We start from the raw sequence: 22500 nt of genomic DNA, 5'->3' as shown, positions 1-22500 counted from the left end.
CTCCCCAGCCGGGGAGACGGTTGGAGCCGCCGACAGAGACGCATCAGCAGCGGGACTCCACGCTGCTTTTCCTGCGCAGATCTTCGCTCCAACTGGCTTTTCTTTCCTGTTCCAAACTGCACACACACACCCTTCCCTGTTCACACACTCCCATCTCGATCTATGTGGGATCCCTGAGAGCGCACCCAGGGGGGAGACTGTGTATCAAAGCTTCGCGGATCCCCCACGCAGCCTCGGATCACCGTGGCCAGAGAGCAACTCGCTGCCGGGCCCCCGACGCCGACATGCCGCGGAGGAAGCAGCAAGCGCCCCGGCGCGCCGCAGGTAGCTCTGCGTTCCGCCTCGCGTGTCTTTTCCACGTCTCTCTCTGTTTCTGACCCTCTCCTTCACACTCCACTCACTTTTTATTTGCATTTCTCATCGCCACACACACTCAGAAAACACCCAAACGCAGCACTTTCTCCCAGCAGACACTTTTCTTTCTTTATGTTCCAGTTATTGTTTTACAATCAGCTGATGCGTCTGATGGAGCAGAAACCTCTGTCAGAACATCTCAGCGGGGGTCGTCCGAGACCCTGCAAACATAACAATTCCCTTTTTCCTTCTGCAAGAATTAAAAGGCTGAACGGAGAAAGTTTACTGGTCCTCATGTTTTCCTTTTGGTCTTCATGATTAAATATGCACAGTAAGGAAATTTAATTATATATATATATATATATATATATATATATATATATATATATATATATATATATATATATATATATATATATATATATATATAAATGTATGTATGTATGTATGTATGATTTTTTATTTCTTCAAAATGTATCTTTTTGAGCCACTCTTTGAAATTTCTCAGAATTATTTTTGTGATTTAACAGTAAAAATATCCCAATGTTCAGGTTAAATGAAAACGGTGCAAGCTGTTTATTCCTCATCCTTGGAAAGATTGTTCCAAACAGCGGTTTTGTAATCAGAGAGACCGTCCCGCTGCTGGTCACAGGTCAGCCGTGAACACGTCCTTTAAAAAGTCTCACCGATCATTTTTATGGTCATTTTTTTGTTTTCATCCTCTGTTTCTACAGAGATTTCAGTTCCTCTGAAGGTTAGAGTCATGGCACCTCCTTCCCCTCTGTGTGTAGGATTAGGGATCAGTTCTGCTGGATCTCCTGGGTCAGCTCACAGCCGCAGAAACATTTGATATTATTAATATGTTTTGGTGAAACATCGTTGGAGCATCACAGTAATGTTGGAAATGCTGCGATGCTCTCCAGCCTGCAGGATACTATTTTACAAGTGTATTTGTGTGTGTTTTCTTTCATAATCTTTGGTCATTTTGGTGACTTTTTTTTATTCCCATACAACTTAATCCCAACACATCCAGCATTTCTCTTCCCTTCTGGAGCAGAATAAGTTTTCCTGAATGAATCTTTGCTTCCATTTTCCTGTTTTCTGTCCATCCTTCCCATCAGTTCTGGCAAAGACTTTCCCTCTATAGAGTAAAGATTATTTCACAGCCCAGGGTGGGAGTGTGTACTGGAAGAGAGCTTTAATGGACAATTGCCATCTTTGATTTGATGCCTGATTGATCACCTGTCATCCAGCCGAGCCTTTGATCTGTTCATTCCCAATAAGTGTCGATAAATCAAGCCTCTCTACCGTTGGGAGATGAGGCCCTGCTGAAGTCATGTCTGGCCTCGCAAACATCTCGCCATTAACACCATTGTTTTATTGCATCTTTGCATCATATTTGTGTCTGTTTTTTTTTCACTTTTATCACCCCCCCCCCCCTCCAACCCAGCAGCACCCCCGCCTCCAGCAGGCTGGATGCAGCTCTCTTTGTGCATGCAACGGCATCCAGACTGGTATTAAACATGTAACTGTTAGCTTCGTTGGGAGGCAGGAGACTGGTTTGTTCCATCACAGAGACTTTGGTTCATATTTTGATTTAATTGTCTGCCCTCTGACAGCCACATTCATCAGTGGCACTAATGGTCAATCAGAGGTTGGCACAGAAACACACCAAGAGTCTGATGCCTTCTCAAGCCAGAGCCTTGCTTGATCAAAATGTTTTAGCTCTAATGGACACAGTGGGTGTGGGGATGGAGGACCGGATGGATGGATGGATGGATGTGTGATGACTGAAAACCTTTTCATTCAGCTGGAATGAGGGAGTGAGTGTGGCGGCAGTGAGAGCGGGAAGGAAAATCAGCCATTTATTTCTTTGATGAGCGGACGAGAACAAACACGAGGCGAGGGAGGAGTTTCATTTTAAACTATTGGCAACTGCCTATTTTTTACCCTTCGCTTCTCCTCCTCCCCCAACCGTCCCTCCCTCCTCTCCCCCTCCTTCCATCCAGCTGCAAGTTGTGAGGTTTAGAAGAACTGTTGGCGCACAAAGGAGCGATGACAAGCTGATTGCTGTAGTAATGGCAAGAGTCATGGAAGGACTGCAAATGATGGGTCTTGATTAAGGATTTGGGAAGTGGGAGTAGAGAAACAAGGGGGGGGGGGGGGGGGGGGGGGGTGTACCCCGAACTTTGTTTGTTTTCTAAGAACAAAATCTCCATCTTTCTTTCTCTTATTGAGCTCTTTGGGTGTTGTTGTATTTTCTTTGTCTCTGTCAGAACAAACGTCCCACATGAAGGTAAAAATGCTGCATTTATTCGTACCTTTTCCCCGATCTCTTTCACCCTTCCTCACAGCTTTTCCCAGAAAAACCTCGCCACCTCCTCCGCACCGCCCTGGTGTCAGAGCGCACTCAGCCAACTAAAAAGAGGAGTTGTTTTGCCAGCTTCATTAGCGTTCTCCTAATTAGCCGAGTGTCTGATGGATTTCTGACAGGCCTAATGATTGGAGATGACAAGCGCCGCACACTGTCACGCTCGCCAATTAGGTCTGCTGCATAGCTGGATGTAATCAACTTGATCTTACATCGTCCTCATTTAGCCCCTGCTCCAGCCACCCCCACCTTTCCCACCACAGGTGAGGTTTGGCTACTGGTGCTTGCTACTGGTTTGGACAGGACCTGCTTTTGGTTGCTGCTTCTTCACTTGGGGGTCTTAAAAGGGGCCTTCTGTGCACGTTCCTCTGGCTCATTCCTAACCATTGTCCTTCACACCGTGTTTTATGAGAAGGAGTATTTATTGTTTCAGGGTTTTGACAGAAAAAGGCAAAGCTCGGTCAACAACTGGGCTTTTGTCCGCGGGCTTCAAAGCCAAACCAGACCTAACAGATGATTGTTAGAGAGGAAGCCTGAACATCAAACAGCCAGAACATTTTGTTTTACCTGCGAGCTCCAAATTTAACCTGACTGATATCCTTATTCCTGAAAGTGCACTCAGAGCCGTGCGGGGTGTTAAAGGGAAGGTGGGATGGTGGTATATGGTGAACTCTTCAGCCCATTGCTGATTGATAACGGTGACATGGGTCATTATTAGCTACTCAATGACACTTTCCCAGAGTGAGAGGATTTTTCTCCCACGTTGATTTTTCAGAAACACCTATCATCAGCATGGTGTCCAAAAAGGCTAAGCATGATTTATGTAAATATTAACATCAAGACAGATCTGCTTCTGCCCAACAGGAGATAGATGGCAGCTGAGCGGGGAAAAGCAGCTGATTTCTGTGATTTCTCTGCCTCTGAGCACACGTGTGTGTGTAAGTGTGCATTTGCAAGTGTGTGTGTGATTGATTGTAGATGAGAGCAGGAGATTAATCATGCTTGATGTGTGTTAACGTTGCACTCGCGGTGGATCTAAGTCGAGATGCAGTGGCCCATTTAAATATACTCACTCACACAGATTCGCAGGAGGGAGCGGGCGCACTCGCTGATCCTCAGACAGGCGCGTTTTCACCTTGTTCAGCAGAGAGGAGGACACATTCCTAACAGAGATCTAGTAAAGGGAATACTTACAGTCTGAGAGGTTTTGCAACAGAAATGATGCCGTATGACTTCAGCATTGCGTAAGATGTTAGATGTCTGCATCAAAGCTGCTTTTCTCACGCAGAACAACATGGAACATGTAAATAAGGTTGAGCTAATGGAAGGTTAAGCTCGTGTTAACATTGCTGTTAATGAGTTCAGACGTAATTGTTCTCATTCTGAGGATATTTCTCTGACCCAGCTTAGATGGCAGAGCGTAGCTGGAATGAATTCTTCAGGATATCAGACCTTTTGGATGAATATGCGGCCGGATGCTCGTGTTTTTGACTCTGAAGATGTTTACCAGTTTGGATTTGTTTCTTTTGTGCTCTGCTTGCTCTCCCCAACATTTTAAAGCTTGTCACCCAGAAATGACCTTTAAGACATGGCAGACGAAGTCCTGAGCAGAGGAATGAAATTCAGAGCTTACTCATCCCCCAAGTAAAAGTCATGTTCTCCACTTTCTAATGAAGTGGATACATCTGAAAAGACTCAAAGCTGCGGCGAGACGAGGAAAAAGGTCATCGCCTTGAACTTTGGTGTCTTTGCGTCTGTGAAGATCCAGCCGTTAACATCTGGGCTAACTACATTAGCTACATGCTGATCTTCAGGCGTCTGTTTCTTTCTTTCCTGAGCGGTCTGATGGTCGGACAGACCGGCTGCCCACTTCTACTTCTCCTTAATCCAACAGTCATGTTTCCTTTAGCTGCTAGCCTGTAGGTTAGAAGCCTGCTGAGGACACATCTGCAGACAAGTCTGGGGGAGGCGGGGGGGTTAGGAACCATGCAACTAAAGAAAAAAACCAAACTTCAACATATTGCTCTGGTTGATGTTCTGTCATTTCCCTTGTTCTGAACCTAAGTAACATCAACATAAATGATGAGAATGAAACGAGCTGGTCGTTGCTCACGGCGACGTAACCTGCAGAGGAGTTTCCCTCCAGTTACTTCTCCCAGTATAGGCTGGGAAACACGACTCTCACATTGAGCTTGGCCAGTTTAAACGCTTTAACTCTGCTGGAAAGATAACTTCTGCCTGCAGATCTAATAACAACTAACCCCCCCCCCCCCCCCCCCCCCCCCCCCCCCCTGCACTGGTCTCTGACTAAAACTACATTTAATAAAACTTTTTCATATACGCTGAGCTGCAAACGCTGTGTTCCACTCCCTCTCCGTGTGCCAGTATCTGCCCTTCTCCCCGCATTACTTTGCAGGGAGGGAGTTTTTCCCAGGCAGCTAACTGACATTGTGATTTGTTATGGCCTTCTTCTGCTTCTTTCACTGCTCCTGCCCCCCCACCCCCCCACGCCACAATGAACCAAGAGAGGGAGAGAGAAGACATAAAGTGGGAGAACTCTAGTATGGTTAAATATTCTATCATAGGGAAAGACAGAAGGGGAATGAGATTGTAAAAAAGATTATGTGCATGGCTAAGAAAAAGTAGGAGTGAATGAAAAAGCAAGCAAGTAGACAAACGACAATCATTGAGAAAGAAAAAAAAAAAAGAGAGCGAGCGAGCGAGCGAGCATGAGGGAGAGGCTCCCTCATATCTCCCCCCCGCCCCTCCATTCCTTGAGGATAAGTGGCTGATGGTTTATAAACAGTGTTTCTCTTCCTCTCTCTCCCAGAATCTTCCGTCATGGCTCCCATTAGGTTGACAGCTGTCAATTAGAGCCCCCTTGGTCTGGCACACTGCACTTTATTGCAGGCAGTTGATGCTGTCATTTCGCTCCCAGTTTCGCCTTGAGCGTTATCATGAGCGCTCAAACAGTCAATAGCTGATGCATCAGCAGTTATTTCTTAAATTGGCTCACAAGGCTGCATCTTTTCTTTTTTCTCAGTCCCGCCCCCCCTCTCTTCCACCCCTCTCTCCTCTCTCTGTCTCCTCCCTTCTCCTCTTTTCCTCCCCAAAGAGGATTTTTAGGAGAAAGCTGTGTTGTTTGTAGCAGGTGAATGCAAAGTGCTCTTCTTGGTTGAGTGTTATGTAGAAATATTGATTTTCAGTATTGGCTCGAAAGGTACGTAAATAACCGTAGAAACAAAGTAAGGAAATATTATACGTATGTATTTTACATTATTATACATAATCCATAAGATTAGGTCCCAACATCTGAGTCAACAACTGCAAGAAAATGAACTTGATAAAAACACAGTTGGTTAAAAATGTTTCTTAATTTTCTTTATGGAGCAACGACGTCAGAGAAAGTTGTATTTGCTTCAACCATCAGCTGACAGATAAAATTCCTCCCATTCATGGCCTGATGGATAATAATAAGCTGAAATAAGGATGCAGAGGCCTCTGGATGAAGGATGTCACAAGCAGCGGGGGGAAATGGGAGCGAAGCAGGAGGGTTGGATGGTTCCTCCTGTAGTCCTGTTCTCCAGTGGTCATGTACCGGGATCTTCATCTGAATGTTATCTGGATTTATCTGTTTCATTTTATCACCTTTCATTGTTTCACTCACGGTGAAGAAACAACCTTCTCAGGCTCTCCAGGTCGGTTTTCTCCATGTTCACCGCTGCTAGGAAGACACACTCTGATCAGAAACGTGACCTCCTGCAGGCGTAAGGGAGGAGATGAGAGGAGCGGATTCCTCCATCCAGTTTTAATGCCTAAACCTAACGAAATAGCTTCTACAAAACAACAATAAAAAACAAATAAAGCGTAAAACTAACAGGAAGTTAGAGAGTTAAACTCAACAAAGAGACTGAAAATGCTTCAGATTCAGCGACAGCTTCTGTCTTCATCTATCGCACCAACGTTTGATCCAGTTGTTCTTTCAGAAAATCCCCACACATAAAGTCTCAGGTCAGCTTCTTCTTCTTCTTCTCCCACCGAGGCCGGACGGACATGACAGTGACTCACCAGTATGGTTACGTATCGTAACGCCTACAGGAGGTGGAGCCGGGCTGCTAATGTTTGCTAACATTAAAACCTCTGACATCACATCAAAACAGTCACTTTTACAAACATAATCTGAGCTCTTTTTTATAATACTTTGAGACAAAAGTGTCACAAATTCCCCCTTTATGTTGTTAATGGGATGAAACGCAGAGGGAAACCACGGGAAGTGATGATGATGATGATGATGATGATGATGATGATTCAAACACATATCAAGTTCAAACTGGAGGGAAAAATCTAAAAATATATTTATATCTTTACATGTAGATGAAATGAAACGGTCAGGTTGACCTCGGTTCAGCGTGAAGGCAGGCGGTGCACAAACATTCACGTATGAGTGAAACGATGAAATATTAATAACTTGTGGCTGTTTGACGTCATCCTGCTTTATATGTAGATGGCTACATAAATAATATTTAATATTCATTATAAAAAAAGACATTTAGATAATCTGTTTTTCCCTCTTTTTTCTGAGTTTAAACTAAATAACAAACTTACAAAGTTAATGGTCTCAACCTAAACACAGAGGCACTCTGGGAAAACTGCTAAAACAGGAAATTTAGTGAATGGTCTGAGATCCCTACACACATACACACAAACACACACACACACACACACTGACTTCCTGTGCTGACACTATAGATATATGTGCATTTACTGCCAAAGCCCTCCAGCAGGCCACGGACCAATCACGGCGCAGCTCCTCTGGACCGGTCTCGTGTTCATCTCTTCAAATAAAACGGACCGGATTTATGATCTCATATGGGATAAATGATGGTTTCAATCATTTTGAGAAGCTGAGAAATTTTTTTGTGCCGAGTAGCCGACCCAACTGTTTACGGTTGCGTATCATTTCTTAGCATATCTGCTGTGTTCCGTCTGCTTCCCGTCATGTTCAGGAGACGGGATAAGATGTGTGTCTGTGCACGAGGGTCTCCTGGAGACGAAGACGCTGCAGGCCCGCTCAGAGGACCAGTGTATGTCAACCATTTGTGTGTGTGTGTGTGCATCTTTTGAGTGTCAGCTGGGCTCGGCTCCAGGTCTGGGTTTCTTCTTACCCCCAGTGGGGGTTGCCTTTATGTCTACAAAATGTGTGTGTTTGTGTGCGCGCTCAGACAATCAGAACCCATCGCTTCCCTTTCCCACGGAGGCTCCGGCTGAACCGAGGCGAGACTGGCAGCCATCAGTCCTGTGTGTTTGCACGTGTGTGTGTGTAACGGTGACTGTGATGAAAGGAAAGGGAGCCAGCGAAGAGCCAGCGAGGAGCCAGCGAGGACCTGTCTGAGGCCCCGGTAATCAGGGCCAGCCTGAGCTGACATCCTTGTAAGGCTGACAGCACTTTCCTCTTCTCTCCTCATGTACACACACACACACACACACACACACACACACACACATACTAACACAAACATATATGTATCTACACCCTCACATCCTCTTGGCCCCGGTTTCTTCTTCTTCTTCTTTGTTGTGCAGCAGTGCAGGTATGTGCTGAAGCTTTGAGTCAACCCGGGTCTGGACTCAGAAGGAGGGAAATGTGTGTTTAGACCAGATACTGACTTCCATCTGCTTCTTTCTGCCGGTTTTGTGTTTTAAAGAAGGTTAAGCGTGAGGAAGCAGGTGATAGAGAGAGAGAGCTGGAAAGCAGGAGAGAAAAGTGTGAGAGATGAGAGGAGTAGCGAAGAAGGCTGTTTTATTTTATACTGTGAGGGCCTGTTGCTAATTAATGTTTCTTGGTCGGTTTCTGTCGGAGCTGAGTAATGTTTTTGATCTTTATGCCTGATAACTGCATACCTAATGAGATTTCAAAGCTGGTGGAGATGGGAGTTGCTGCTCCCTGCAATTATTGACAGATGCCTTTTCTCCGCCACTGGCTGCCGCGCCATAAATCCTTCCTCAGTAATGAGCTTGAGAAGTGCCACCCTGCCAGTGAGCTAATGAAACCGAGCAAGGGGGGCCGTGTGTGTGTGCGTTTACGTGTGTGTGTGTGTGTGTGTGTGTGCATGCGTGCAAAAGAGTGCATCACACTCCTCTGACACATTTTTTTCCCTGTAAATGCACTCTGCAGATGTCAGCCACCTCGCCTGGTAGCGACAAAGAGAGAAAAAGAGGCAGGAGAAAGACAGTCTGGGGGGGGGGGGGGGGGGGGGGGATACAAAGCCCAAGCCGTGCTCTGTTTCTCTGTTTCTCCACTTTATGAGAAGTTTCAGGGTGGTGCTGGGGGGGCTCGGGTTACAGCCCCATGCTACGGCTATTTGTCTAGGTTTGGCTCTTTTATTTGAAATACTAGTATCTCTGTTGCCAAACGGGACGGTGATTGATATCTTTGCGTCCCCCTCGCCGATTGCCTGCCCACATCCAGCTCTCGCTTCCCTCTCCTCTTCTTCTGCTTTTTATTTTTCCTCAATGAACTCCTGCTCTGTGCAACTCAGCCAGGGAATGCCAAGCTCCTGCAATCAGAGAAGGAAAGAGGCAGAAAGAAGAGCAGCTGAGAGGGAAAATCAGGGCAACTTGGCGTCCTGGCTTCGGAGAATCTCGCCCGGTGTCTGGCGCGGACTGGAGTGCAGTTATGCATGCAGACCTCACTGATGTGGTGTGTTTTGCACGTCTTTGCGGATGCATGTGCTGCATGGTCGTTGCGTGTATCCAGAGCTTTCCATAAACCAGAGGAGGAGAGCGGCTTGGAGAGGAGCGCCGTCTCACTGCCAAACAGTCGATTTCCCCCTCTCATCGTCCGCACCATACATCACAGACCCACCCTTCTCTTCTGACACAATGACGTGTGTCATTTATCAAACAGGGCCTTGCCAGGGCCTCACGTGTGTGTGTGGGAGTGCGTGGTGTGTACACAAGCGCATATGTGTGCAGGGCAGTCTTCCTTTCTGCCTCTGAGGTCCTGCAAGGGAGGAGGGGGTGAGGGATGAGGAGAGAGGGGAAACAGGGAGGAAGAGGGTGATTATTGCATGAATGTGTGAGTGAGAGCGCGAGCGCCGCTGATTTCCTTCTTCTCTTTGTGTGATTGTGTGCACGTAGAAGCAGGCATGTGTGTTTGTGTGCACGTAGAAGCAGGCATGTGTGATTGTGTGCACGTAGAAGCAGGCATGTGTGATTGTGTGCACGTAGAAGCAGGCATGTGTGTTTGTGTGCACGTAGAAGCAGGCATGTGTGATTGTGTGCACGTAGAAGCAGGCATGTGTGTTTGTGTGCACGTAGAAGCAGGCATGTGTGTGATATTGATATTGCAACTTTAAGTAGTATTTTACACACAATTGCTCACATTTCACATAACAAATAAGTATAGATTGTAAATCACACCTCCATTAATCTCCTGGATTCGTGCGCAGGCATGCATGTGCGTGTGTGTGTGTGTGTGTGTGTGTGTGTGTGTGTGTGTGTCAATAAGAATCTGCGTGCATCTCCTCTGTGTTCATATGTCTACGGGTTGATCGCAGGCGTGTATCAGTCATGATGTCTTATCTAACACGCACACAAACCCACAACTGCTCGCCAGTCTCTCTCCCATGGGTTCAGCTCGTCTCTCTCTCTCTCGCCTCACTTTTCCAGATTCAAAGGGAGGCCTAATAGAAGATGGATGCTTCTTAAAAAAAGAGCCTGTTGATGGATATGAATCTGGCCCTGCCATTCATCACTGCTATATTATTTAGACTGGATGGCTACAGAGCTGTAACCTGAGCTACAGCAAGGAGAGCATGTGAGTGTGTGAGGACATGGCAGGTGATGGGGGGGGTGGGGGGGGGGGGGGGGGTGCAGCAGGGTGGACGGTCGGGGTTTCAACAAACGAGGAAAAATTAGGATTAGAGTGAAATGAGAAGAAAAATGCAAATTGTAGTGGCAGCGTAACTTCAACATAACAGAAGCTGTTCTGGCCACTCTTGCAGGATGTGAGGTTTCTGACTCGTGACAAAAACAAAGCAAATGGATACAAAATTATCTCCATTTATTAAACAAGCAATAAAAAAGAAAAACTTACGTGTTGCGTCCACAAAACTACTGCAACTACTTTAACAAACAAAAATATAAAAAATATTTTCTTTCATATGGTCAGAAAAACTGTAGCTCCTCGTCCTGCTCCATTCACTAAACCACTGAACATGCGCACTCCGCAGCGCGCTCGCTTCATGGTCCTGATGCAGGACGTCAAAAGGAGCCTAAAATAGTCAATTTAACTGTAAACATATAAAGACAAAATATTATTAAAACTATACAAAACCTAGCTAAATTTTCCATAGCAGGAAAAATAATACATTACAACAAAATATGGTTCCATGATAATGTTGTGTACAAAAACATACAAAATAAGCATAACTTTTACATGACTCTAACACAAACAGGAAGGAGAAACAAAGGCTGAAAAAAGCCCACAAGTCACTGATGGATCTTCTTCTCTTTCACCTGCTCTCCAAGCCAGAAGTAATCAGATTACCTGGGGGGGGGGTCTACTGTACAAAGTAGCAAAAGCTGTTGTAGCAAGAGTTCTGGTTCTGGGTGTGTTGTGGGAATCTCCACCCGAAGCCTCTCTGCAGGTTGATGAAGCGACTGCTCCATGAGTTGGAGAAGATCTCTGTGTCTCCAGAGCTGTGCGAAGCTTCAGCTGATCACAACCAATCAGAATTTGTTGGAGCTACAAACAAGAAGAAAGACGGTAAAGTTAGGAGTGCACGTTCCTTCTGGACCCCTGTGAGTCGTGCACGCTTGAGGAGGGAAACGCTGCATTAGCCATAAGACACAATCCCTCTCTGACTCGTCCCAGTTTCTTCAGGGAGGCAGGAAGAGAATTTGGACGATTCTGAATCGTTTTCTGATCATCGAATTCTTTTTATCTTTCTCCGTTATTTCTGCAGCAACTTTATAAACATGAATTTGCGCATTTAATAACAATAAAACATTTGAAGCTTCATTTCGACCTGCTCTACTTAAATCTGATGTTCCATGGAGCTTTGGATGAATGAGACCAAGTTGACAGTCGTCATTCACTTGACTGACATGGATTTCCTTGACTTCCGTTATAAAGGATACCCTGAGGGAATTTTACATGTTTGAGGTGAAAAGAACTGTTTAAAAACCTTTACTTTGATAATTAGAACATATTGCTGTGAATTTGCTGCCCTGATTTGTACGTGTGTTTGACACGTAGCTTGGCAGAGTAAACTCAGGTGCACTTTGCCAGACTTCCTCTGGTTTTGCCAGAGTATATTTATAACAAAGACTTTTCAGAAAGGGTCATTTTCAGTGACATTACAGCTCTTTTTCTCCTTCTATGCAGGACTGTTTGCTTTCATTTCAGGTTCTCCAACCTTCCACACAAGTGTTTTATTTAAAAATCAGGCTGAAAAGTGTGTGATGTGGTTGGTCTCTGCAGCTATCTGCGTGACCCATCAAATCCCAATAAGACACTAAAGCACATAAGTTGAACGTGTAATTATGCTCGCTTAGGAATGATGTGTTTCCCGTACGGCTTCCTGCGGTGGAGACTTTCCACTGCAGTGATGAATATTGTTTTATGATGGAGATAACAGTCTGCTGAGTTGCCTAAATGTCTACATAAACATTTAACTGCATCAAACTTGCATTTTGATCTTCCATCAATCACAATGAGACTTAAATACTAAATGCAGAGTGTTCAGCTGACAATGAAAGCGCTTGTTTACGGACTGGAAGGTCATTGTTCAGCTCTGGTACTACCATCTACCGCTGAATATGTGTGCATGATACCTGCATGTGTGGCAGACGGCTGCAGTGAGAGAACAGCTCGTGTCGCTCGGATTGAACTTATTCACCACTGAGCTGTTCTCAGTGAGATCCGGTAGACTTAATCATTTCCATGTTTGCAGTTTCCGTTAGATTCTTCTAAAATCATCACATTTAATAACCTCTGAAGTAATTTTAGTAGGAATTAGAAAGGAATTATTGTGGAGGAGGATGTCCTGACTGCAACAGACTCTGGTTACTTTTTAAAAGCCTTTTTGTGTGGATTATAAATTCACACATTTTGGGTTTGCTCCCGTCTTCCCTTCCCTCCTTTCCTCCTTTCCATCCTCTTCACTCTTTCCAGATTTCTATAGCACCAAGGCAGACATGGTGATTTATTGTGGCCATCCATCTCTTCCACTCATCCATCACTAGCCGGTTGCTAGGCAATCATGGCAGCAGCTGTTTGCTTTTGAGTTCGACAGAGGGGCCGTCAGTCAGCTGCGGCAGGTGAAAAGCATTACCAACACGCTGTTGTCACGCCGAATAATTAATCAAAGGTGGGAGAGATAATTAAAAAGATATGACCCTGCTGATACTTGGTCATAGGTTGGAAAAGAGGCAAAGGGCTCTCATTGTGTCTGGGAGGTTTTATTTGCTTAAATTTGCTCAAGTGTTTTTAAATTTCTGCCCTGCTTCTAACTATCTTGTACGTGACCCCTTATTTCCTCCTGCAGACACTCTGAGACGTGAAGGAGTGGAATGACCGAGTGCTGATAAAACCGCTTCTCCTGTTCGCCGGTGGCAACGCTCTAATTAATTACAAAGAGATGGGCAGGAAAAAGAAAAGAGGCTTTTTTTTTTTTAAAGGAAAACCTGGCAGAGGCAATGAAAGAGCTTCTCAGAGTGATGCGGATTCATCCGTTACCCCCAGATGCACTCATGCAGCTAAATACAGCCCAAGTGAAAACAACATGCTCGGTCTTATTTTTGGTTTTCTTAAGTGTTTCTTTGGCAAGTTAATCATGCAGGAGACAAATGAGAGAAAAGGGATCACATGATATGCTTTTAATGTCCGTCTCCACCAGTTAAACCATTAATATGCATCATCAGAGTTGCTTGTCAAACACACCTTTTAGATGATGTGAGGAAGTGGGATTTAACTCAAATTCCTTCAAATTCTCTTTTCCGTTGCGGACCAAGCTACTTTGTCCCTGCTTGGATGGACAGACAAGTTTAAACACAGTTTAAGGAGAGACTTTCCTGAAATGTGCCATTTTTAGAGGAACTGTCTTAAAGCTCTTGCTGATGGAAACCTGAGAACGTGTGGAAGCACTTTCATCTTCTTCCATCCTGCTTTCTGAAAATAAAGAGCTCAGAGTTTACCTTCAGCCTTGGATGAAAAATAAATCAGATATCCAGTTTATTTATTTAATTTATTATTTATCCTTTCCAAAGCAAAAAGAAAAAAACCTGCAATGGATTAAACAGATATTTAAAACTGGTGGAAATGAAATAATCCATCCTCCCAGTTTGCTTTTTACCTGCATCATCACCTGAATTTGGACCAAAAATCATCTTAACTTTGACTGCTGCCTGAAACCTGGGAGGGATTTTACATCATTAGGTTTATTTTAAATCCTCTAAAAACTGAATCATCACACGGAAATGACCACGGCGGTGCGTCTCTGTTTCCACTCCGTCCATTAATGTCGGCACATCTTTTCAACAAGGAAAATGAAGGACGACAATATTCCACTTGCATGCAGAGAGGTGCAGCACGGTCAGATTTGTCTGCGAACAGACACATCGCATCTTCATCGTGTCAAAAACAGGGACGGGATTTTCAATGAGGTTTTTTGATCACTTGAAAATGTCTCAACGTGTCCCAACTTCAGATAAATCTCATCAGTTGTAACTTCATGGCAAAAGTTTAGTTTTAAATGGTAGAAAATATTGATGTGGAATATTTGTGGATGTATTTTATGTTGATGTTTGGATTTAAATAACATTAATTTTACAGTGAATTATTCAGCTTTTGTGTGTGTGTTGCATCAGTCTGTGCCTGCACGTTGCTCCTCATGTCTGTTTAGACTCTAGCCAACGCGCCACCCTCATGCTGGTGCGTTGCACCTGCATGCGTTTCATTGTGAGCTTTCAGACGAGAAGAAGAATCCGACAGGATCTCCGCCGTTCTCTGTGTCACATCTTTGATCTGAGCGAGGTTCCAGTGTGTTTTGGCATCTCTAATTTTCCCACCGCCGTTTATTATCAGGAGTTTACGCAGCGCCAGCACATGAGTGGAATAAAACGTTCTGTACACAACCAGCTACGCTTTCAGACAAAACAACTGCATGGGAGAGAAAACAGGGTGAAACCGACCAACCAACAGTCAAGCAGTTGTTTACGACATGCAATCGGCCCATTTTAGGAGTTGCAGGAGGATTTTTTTATCTCTGTTTTTGCAGATTCTTATTCATTGTTTTAGTTTTAGGTCATTAAATGAAATTCTTTTTGGGAGAAATCTTCTTTTCAGTCATATTATTTTGTGATTTGCGGATGAAGCAGATGTCTAAATGCCTGTCAGGTTAAACGGAGATAATGTTACAGTGAATGCAGACTTGTTGGATCGCCCACAGCGAGAACTTCCTGTTCTGAGTGTATAGGGTTACTTTCCTCTTGTTCCTGAATACTCACGTTCTGTTGTCACAGCAGAGGATCTTCTCTTTGAATACCTGAGGATTTGCTGCATGTTGTATTGGAGTAGTTTCAGACAGCATGCCTGCCACTGCAGTCACTGCCAAGCAACACTGGGTTGCACCATGGATGTCATGGTTCTGTTATACTACCTGTGTGTTCATATGATGCTTTTATTTCCCAACCCTACCTGCGTATGTTAACCATTCACTGAAAGCGTTAGAAAAAAATGACATTTCAAACAGAAAACACTGGCTTGGATGGATGGTGAACAAATCCAGGTCAGCTTTTCACGTTCCAAATGATCTTTCTCTCCTTTAAACATAATCTTTACTTTTAATGACTCTAAAAGAAACAAAACATACTGATGTTGTCTTCCTCTGTGCAGGTATTTGTTGGAAAGTTTGAATCCCAGGACACAAATCTGTCAGATTTCATGGCAGTTTTGTAAAGTTTTGTGAGACTGAGCTGATATCTGGCCATTATCAGCCTTAAATAAAACACAAACACAAACATATTTATTTTTATTTATTTGTGTTTAGAAGATGATTAGGCAGGTTTGTGGGATGCAGGATGTCATTCCAACATCTTGCAGTGCAGACACAGGCTGGGAGTCAGATATAAAGATATATGGACAGATATGAAGGCTCTGCGTATGACTGACACGTACTTCTCTGGGAAGTTCGGAGGAGAAAGAAACGGGCCTAACTATAGAAACACACAAAGCTGGGAGGGAGAAGCAGAGAGGCAGCAGAGCAGTGGAGATGGATGCAGCAGACAGAGCATCAGTCAACATTTAACATTTGGCTTTCTACATTTTCTGTCACTCTTCCAGGAATGATTTAGCCTCAAGCTCTGCCTCAGGTTATATTCAGTCTCACTGAGCAACTCCCACCTCCCAACACACACTCTCGTGCACACACAGATCCTGCATCGTAGCCATCACATAGCCCAGCAAGATGAAAATGAAAGTCTGTCGTTTTACGTCACCAGGTAAAAGAAAATTACAGATAATGATGAGGCGCAGACACGACAGTCTGTGATTGTTTGCGTGGCTTTCATTAGCACTTCTAAACCAGTCAATAGACACTAGATTGGCTAACATGTAACTATTGATTTATTGATCATTATGAGCTGGAGTGTTAAGTCTCTGCTGTAACAGCCGCTGGATTGGAGGAATCTATTTTGGAATAAGTAGAAATAAGATCTGAAAGCACGACAACAGCAAACAATTACTGTGATGCTTTCTTTTTCTCTCCTAACCTCTGAAAATTCCCCCTCTGGGGGGGTCAGGGTCTAAATGAAATATCATCTGGCTTTACTAAGGCCACACGCTTGGAATCTAAATAAATGAGCATTTCTGGGAAATCTATTATTATTGAGCATTCCTGAACTCTTATCAGTCATGATTTAAAAAAAGAAAAATCAATAATGTGCGTTAAATAACTTTCTTATGTCATATGGGCTTAATTTCACTTGGCCGCACTGGATGAACCGCCGGCACATGGCTGAAGCCAAAGCAACCATTACATATCTCAGGCAGGAATTTCACCCATTAGGATTGATGGATTCATCCACTCAAACTTCCATCACAGGAAGCCGTGTCGCTCCGGAAGGAAAAGCAAATGAGACGTTGGTCCTTTTAAAGAACAAACAGGCAAAGAGACGGGGAGAGAGCTCGACAGAAAGTTCCAGTTGCTGTGAAATGGTTTTAGAATCACGGCGCATCTTCAGGCTTCATGCTGGATATAAATATTTGTATATTAAAATTAATGAGCATTGGTTTGGAGATAGTTTTGTTTGGTAGTGCACAAAGCATAAAATTGAAAATACTTCTAGCAGTCTTTAAAAGATAGAGGCTATGTCAACACACACACACACACACACACACACACATTCAATTCAGCTTTCTAATGAAATTTTTCATTCATCAGCAGCCAAAACATCCAGCATCAAATGAATTCCGTCATTATTTCACAACATTTTAATTTATTCAGAAGTCTACATGATGGAGGAAGTGAAATCCGACTTTCGTTTTCTCCGACACTTGGGTCTCTTCAGGTCAACGCCTCGAGCCTGCGAGCTTTTACACACACGTTCTAATCCTTTCATTTTTCATTTCCTTCATTGTTTTTATTTTTTATCTTATGACTAAAGCTGCTGAACATTTTTACATGTGCCAGTGTGTGTGTGTGTGTGTGTGTGTGTGTTATGTAAAACAGACTGAGAGGAGGAGGAAAAGCCTGAGTCTTCCAGTCAGAGAGGAAGCAACGTTAGACATAATCCTGACAAGATCCAGTGTTTATGGATTCCACAGACCTGATACAAATGAAGTCCAGCACATTTACACGCATGCCAACACACACACACACACACACACACACTGACAGTGAAAGTGTGCATGTGTGTGTGTACTAGGTGCATGTGTGTGTGTGTGTGTGTGTGAGTTATGCTGTAAATCACACTAATCAATGGTGGCCTGTGTCGTGGCATTCCAGACATGGTGAACGGTCTGTTTTACATTGAGGGGGGTGTGTGTTTAACTTTGTGCACATGTGTGCAGCTGTCACATGATGTCCTGCACACAGCTGTCACAAATCACAGTTATGTGCCTCGGATACGGCATCATGTTAGAGTGTGTGTGTGTGTGTGTGTGTGTGTGTGTGTGTGTAGGTTGCACTGAAAATGCTGGGATGAATTTAAGCAGCGATGATCCGTGTGAGAGGTGGCCTCTTGTCTTCGGGTCAGTTTGGTTGAAAAGAAAATGTGTTATTTTGTATTTATTTTTCAGTGTTCATGCTTCATTAAATTTTATTTTTTGGATATTCTGCAGGAAAGAAATAAAAATACCTTTTATGGAGCAAAAGAGTAATAATACTTTTATTTTACTGTCGGCAGATTAAAAACAGATGTTTTCCTGTTTATTGTGTTTTAGTAAGAAATACCAGCTTTGCTGCATAAGCTAGCATTAAGCAGAAAATATCACAAACGTTTACAAAACATAACTTTCCGTTTACCAACACACTTTTTCCAAATTCATTTTTATTGTTTTTTGTTTTTTTTGCGGCGGCTAAAAGAGGCCAGCAGAAATCCAAATAATAAACGATAATGTTTCATTAAAAAACAAAACAAACAAAAAACAAGACGTGTGTGTGTGTGTGTGTGTGTGTGTGTGTGTGTTTACCTTGAGCTAAACTCGTGCTTCCCATGTGCGTGTGTTTGAACATGGTGTGGGATCTCCAGCTCTGGTCCTCGTCAGCGGTTACTGTCCTGCTTTGTTTACACGTTTCCCTGCTGCAACACAACAGAAAACATTCTGCACAGGCCTGCTAGTGACACATCGATCTGACTCAGGTGTGTTGCAGCAGGGAAACAGTGAAAACCAGCAGGTCACCACAGGAGGAGATCCCTGGTTTACACATTTGCTTCACGTTTGTTTACTACAACAGCACATCAGGTGTTTGTTGTCAGACAGAACGCCTGTAGTCTGGGTGACATGTTTCATGCATGAAGTGTGTGTTTTTACCACTTTTATGACATATTCACAGGCAAACACACCCATCCACACATCACTCGTCCTTGACATGATATACAGAAATTTTCAGTGTTGTCTTTTCTTTTCGCTGGATTTCAGATGTAATTGGATGTTTAAACACGGTGCTTTCCTTCGCAGCCTAATTCATCATCAGTGTGTCTGTACATCTACCACCCTGCAGGAAATACACACACAGACACAAAGATCCCGTGCTTTGAGACTGAAGACCGTCATACCTGTAGTCAGACACATGCAGCAGGCCGTGGTCCAGATGGAAGGTGAAGATGGAGATTCATCACATGAAACGTTTGCAGTCGTTCTAACAGCAAACAAAGCCTTTAAACAGCTTCGTTGCTGGATGCATACAGCAGTCAGGCGGCTCTTTTAAACACCACATCAAGACTCAGACTGATTTAAAGTGTAGAAAAAGTAGAAAATGGAGAATAGAAGGTCGTCAGAGAAAACTAGAAGATTAGAAAAAGGATTTAAACATTTGTAAAGAGAAGCAAACTGATCTGCAATGAGGCCGCTTCGCTGGTTTCTTCCTGTTTCTGTTCGCATCTGAGCATCTTTATTTCTGTATTAATGTTGGTAAATGTAAGTAATGCAAACAGAAATGACAATCTAAGGTAAATTCATAAAAAACAGAATAATAATAAAAATAGACCTAATGAAGCAGGCTGTGTGTGTGTGTGTGTGTGTGTGTGTGTGTGTGTGTGTGTGTGTGTGTGTACATACAAAAAAAGTGTGACTTTGACTACAAGCCTCATTAAATGAGCCTCATACATGGCTTGGTGCTGTAAACATGCTAATATTTCTTAATGGCACTCTGCTACATTGATATGCATGTGAACTCCAGACCATTAACCCCCCCCCTCCCCCCACCTCCCCCCACCCACACACACACACTCATACACACACACACACACCTCACCCTGCCGCTCATCAACACAGAGCCACACCATCAGGCTGGCTCTGTGTCTTTATATCAAGTGGTTGAGCAGAACATTAGCAGATAAAGCTGAGACTAAGACGACATACATGCCATAGACGGAGGAATCAAAGGCTGATATAATCACTCGACTTTACGTAGTGAAGAAACCGCCGGTCGTCTCTGTGGCCGAGCTTTTATTTCCGATGTTTAAGTGATTTTTTTGTTTGTTTGTTTGTTTAAACTCGTACTTTGATCCTTGACATAAAATGCAGCTTTTAAAATAAACAGATTTACATGCAAAGTGCTGATCTCAATCCCCTAAAGAAGGTTGACTCTGTGTGTGTGTGTGTGTGTGTGTGTGTGTGTGTGTCTTTAAGCTCTTCGTCCGGCTGTTATTTTCAGAGCAAGTGGAGAACACATCAGTTTTTATTAGCTTAATAAATCACCTTTGTTGTCAATCAAGCAGCAGAGAATAATTGGATATGGTTGAAGCCTTGCGTGATGGATTATAAATCATTCAAGATTAAATTAAAAGATAATGCACAAACTTAATGGTTTGTGTTTTGCAGTCTAAATTGCCTCGGAGCAGTGCTGTTTTCCAGCTTTATTGCAAGCCGTTTTTCTTTCCTCCAAAACCCCTCACATTTTACACCTTTTATTGCTGGCATGGAGCTTTGCCTCTGCTCTTTTACATCTCAACATTGTTTTCCTTTCTGCCTTTTTTTTCCATTTAGTTTTGAGTTTTTGCTTTCTTGAGGTGAAGCGCTAAGTGTTTAATGCTTGATGTTTGCCTGTGTGTGCATGCATATGTAGATTTGTGTGGAGTCGATTTGTCCGCTAATTTATTTATAGATTTAAAGGCCAACATTTCTTTCACTAAAATTTCAGTGTGTTGACTAAGAGTTAAAAACAAACATGAGAAAAAATGTCATTACCTGTAAACTAAAAGGTTCCTTCAAGTATCTGTTAAATTAGATTGAAACTAATCTGCAAGTTCACCACATAAAGTACATTTTACTTTGGTCTATTACATATTAGGTCAAGTCGAAAAGCCCAATATAAGCGAGATGCAAGCAGATCCTGCTAGCTAGCAGAGTTTGACATCCACCAGTCAATAAATAAATGTTCTCTTCCTTGCCTGTGTACCGCTATATGGAGCAGTCAAGCCAAAGCCTAACTGGCTTTAACAGTCCAAAAACAACATAAAAATGTATAAAACTGACATAAAATGTATCACTTTCCCAGTGAAGGGAAAGAAAATAAAGCAAGGAAAAAGGAGGCAGAGATGCAGGCAGCAGGAGCACACAGGAAAAAGAGCTATATCATGTATATTATCCTTCGGCCAGTAAATTTAAGGGTGTCCGTTTGCGTTGGAACAGACTGGGCGTTATCATAATCGCCTGCTGCCTACTTGACAGGACCTTAAAGCGATCCTGTCATTTTATTTACACCCAGACCTCTGTGTGATTTACTCTGAAACGCACACACACACACACACACACTTCCCATTTCTAACTTCCCCAGCGAGCCAGATCGGGTAGGTTGGATGACATCTTTTGATCAGAGCTGTCTAAAGAGATCAGAGCAGACTGGCAGGTAATAGATACCCAGGAACTAACCGGACTGCACTGCAAAGACGATGTGAGTGTGTGCACGTTCCAAAGTGTGCACATGATGGTATGTCTGAAACAGAAAATCCTCATTTTTACTGTTTTTCATGTATTTATTATGCATTATGTTCAGCAATGAGGTCTCATTTGTTTGTTCTTCTGCTTTCTTTTGGGAAGTTCTGCCGTGGTCTCATGAAGACCTCTGACACAAATGAAGGAATTAAAGGAAAAATAAAGCGTTAAGTGAAAGAAAAGCCTTTGCGTGCGAAGCAGATTTAAGGTGATGGAGGCAGAAGGAGAGTGAATGAGAGGAAGCGGGAGAGAACGGCTGCAGCAGAGAGAAGGAAGAAACAAATGGAAGATAGTGGAAATGATGGATCTTGCTCAGCCCTGCCTGGCTAACTCTGCACACCCCACTGGTTTTTTTCCTCTCTGCACAAACACAAACACATTTCTCCGTCCCATGGGATGAACGCTCATGACCCCGGGTCGCCCTGTGGGCTCTGAGAGTGTGACTGCTTCAAGTGCAAGCGATCTGAATAACAAAGGAGAGCCAGAGGATCATTTACTGACAGTCATCCTCTGATAATATCTGTGTAGGTTGAGCAATATATGGTGTCCACTCACACACACTGATCCACTTTTGGTCATTTCTGGTTAAAGGAGGAGCAAGCAGTTTAAAGCTGCATCCTTTCTGGCCAGTTCCAGCAAATATTGCTCATTGTTCCACTGGATCTCGGCTCTGTGTATGTGCTGGAATATATGCAGTGTTTGTATTATCTTCTGGCTGTGTGATGGGAAAATCCTGGCTGAAATATACACACAGTGCTGTTTCAGCCAGCTGGCAACAGGATGCATTTGTGCACATGCATCGGGCATGGAGAGAGGGAAATGTAAGAAAAGGAGCTGTCGCCTGATGCAAAGTTGTTCTCCAATATGAGCGACACATGCATAGGAACAGGGACACACTGAACAGGGTAGCATAGATACAGAAAACCTGGATGCAGATCCCTCCTCTTTCTAAGATAGTTATAAGTAAAGAGTAAAAATTATTTAATGTAGATGAAAATGGGTTTATTTGCACCTGTACGACTCATATTCATGCAGCACTCGCACCATGGATGCACCATGGCATAATGACTAGCAGGAGTGAGAGGGACAGTAAAGCTGCCACATGCTGACA

The 22500-nt window shown here is 43.5% G+C and overlaps 1 protein-coding gene across 1 annotated transcript in view; it reads left to right on the top strand.

Moving 5' to 3' along the window:
- Positions 1–124: 124 nt before the first annotated feature.
- Positions 125–22500, top strand: part of tshz3b (teashirt zinc finger homeobox 3b) — a 32425-nt gene continuing 10049 nt past the window's right edge. The window contains exon 1 of the mRNA XM_079241977.1: positions 125–324. Within this exon, the coding sequence (XP_079098103.1) occupies positions 285–324 (40 nt within the window). The 5' untranslated portion in view covers positions 125–284. The remainder of the gene's footprint in view (positions 325–22500) is intronic.

Source organism: Telmatherina bonti, assembly GCF_933228915.1.
Source record: "Telmatherina bonti genome assembly, chromosome: 1".
In the NCBI taxonomy this organism is placed as follows: domain Eukaryota; kingdom Metazoa; phylum Chordata; class Actinopteri; order Atheriniformes; family Telmatherinidae; genus Telmatherina; species Telmatherina bonti.
The sequence above is the reverse complement of the archived record's forward strand: the minus strand, read 5'-3'. Positions and strand labels throughout refer to the sequence as shown.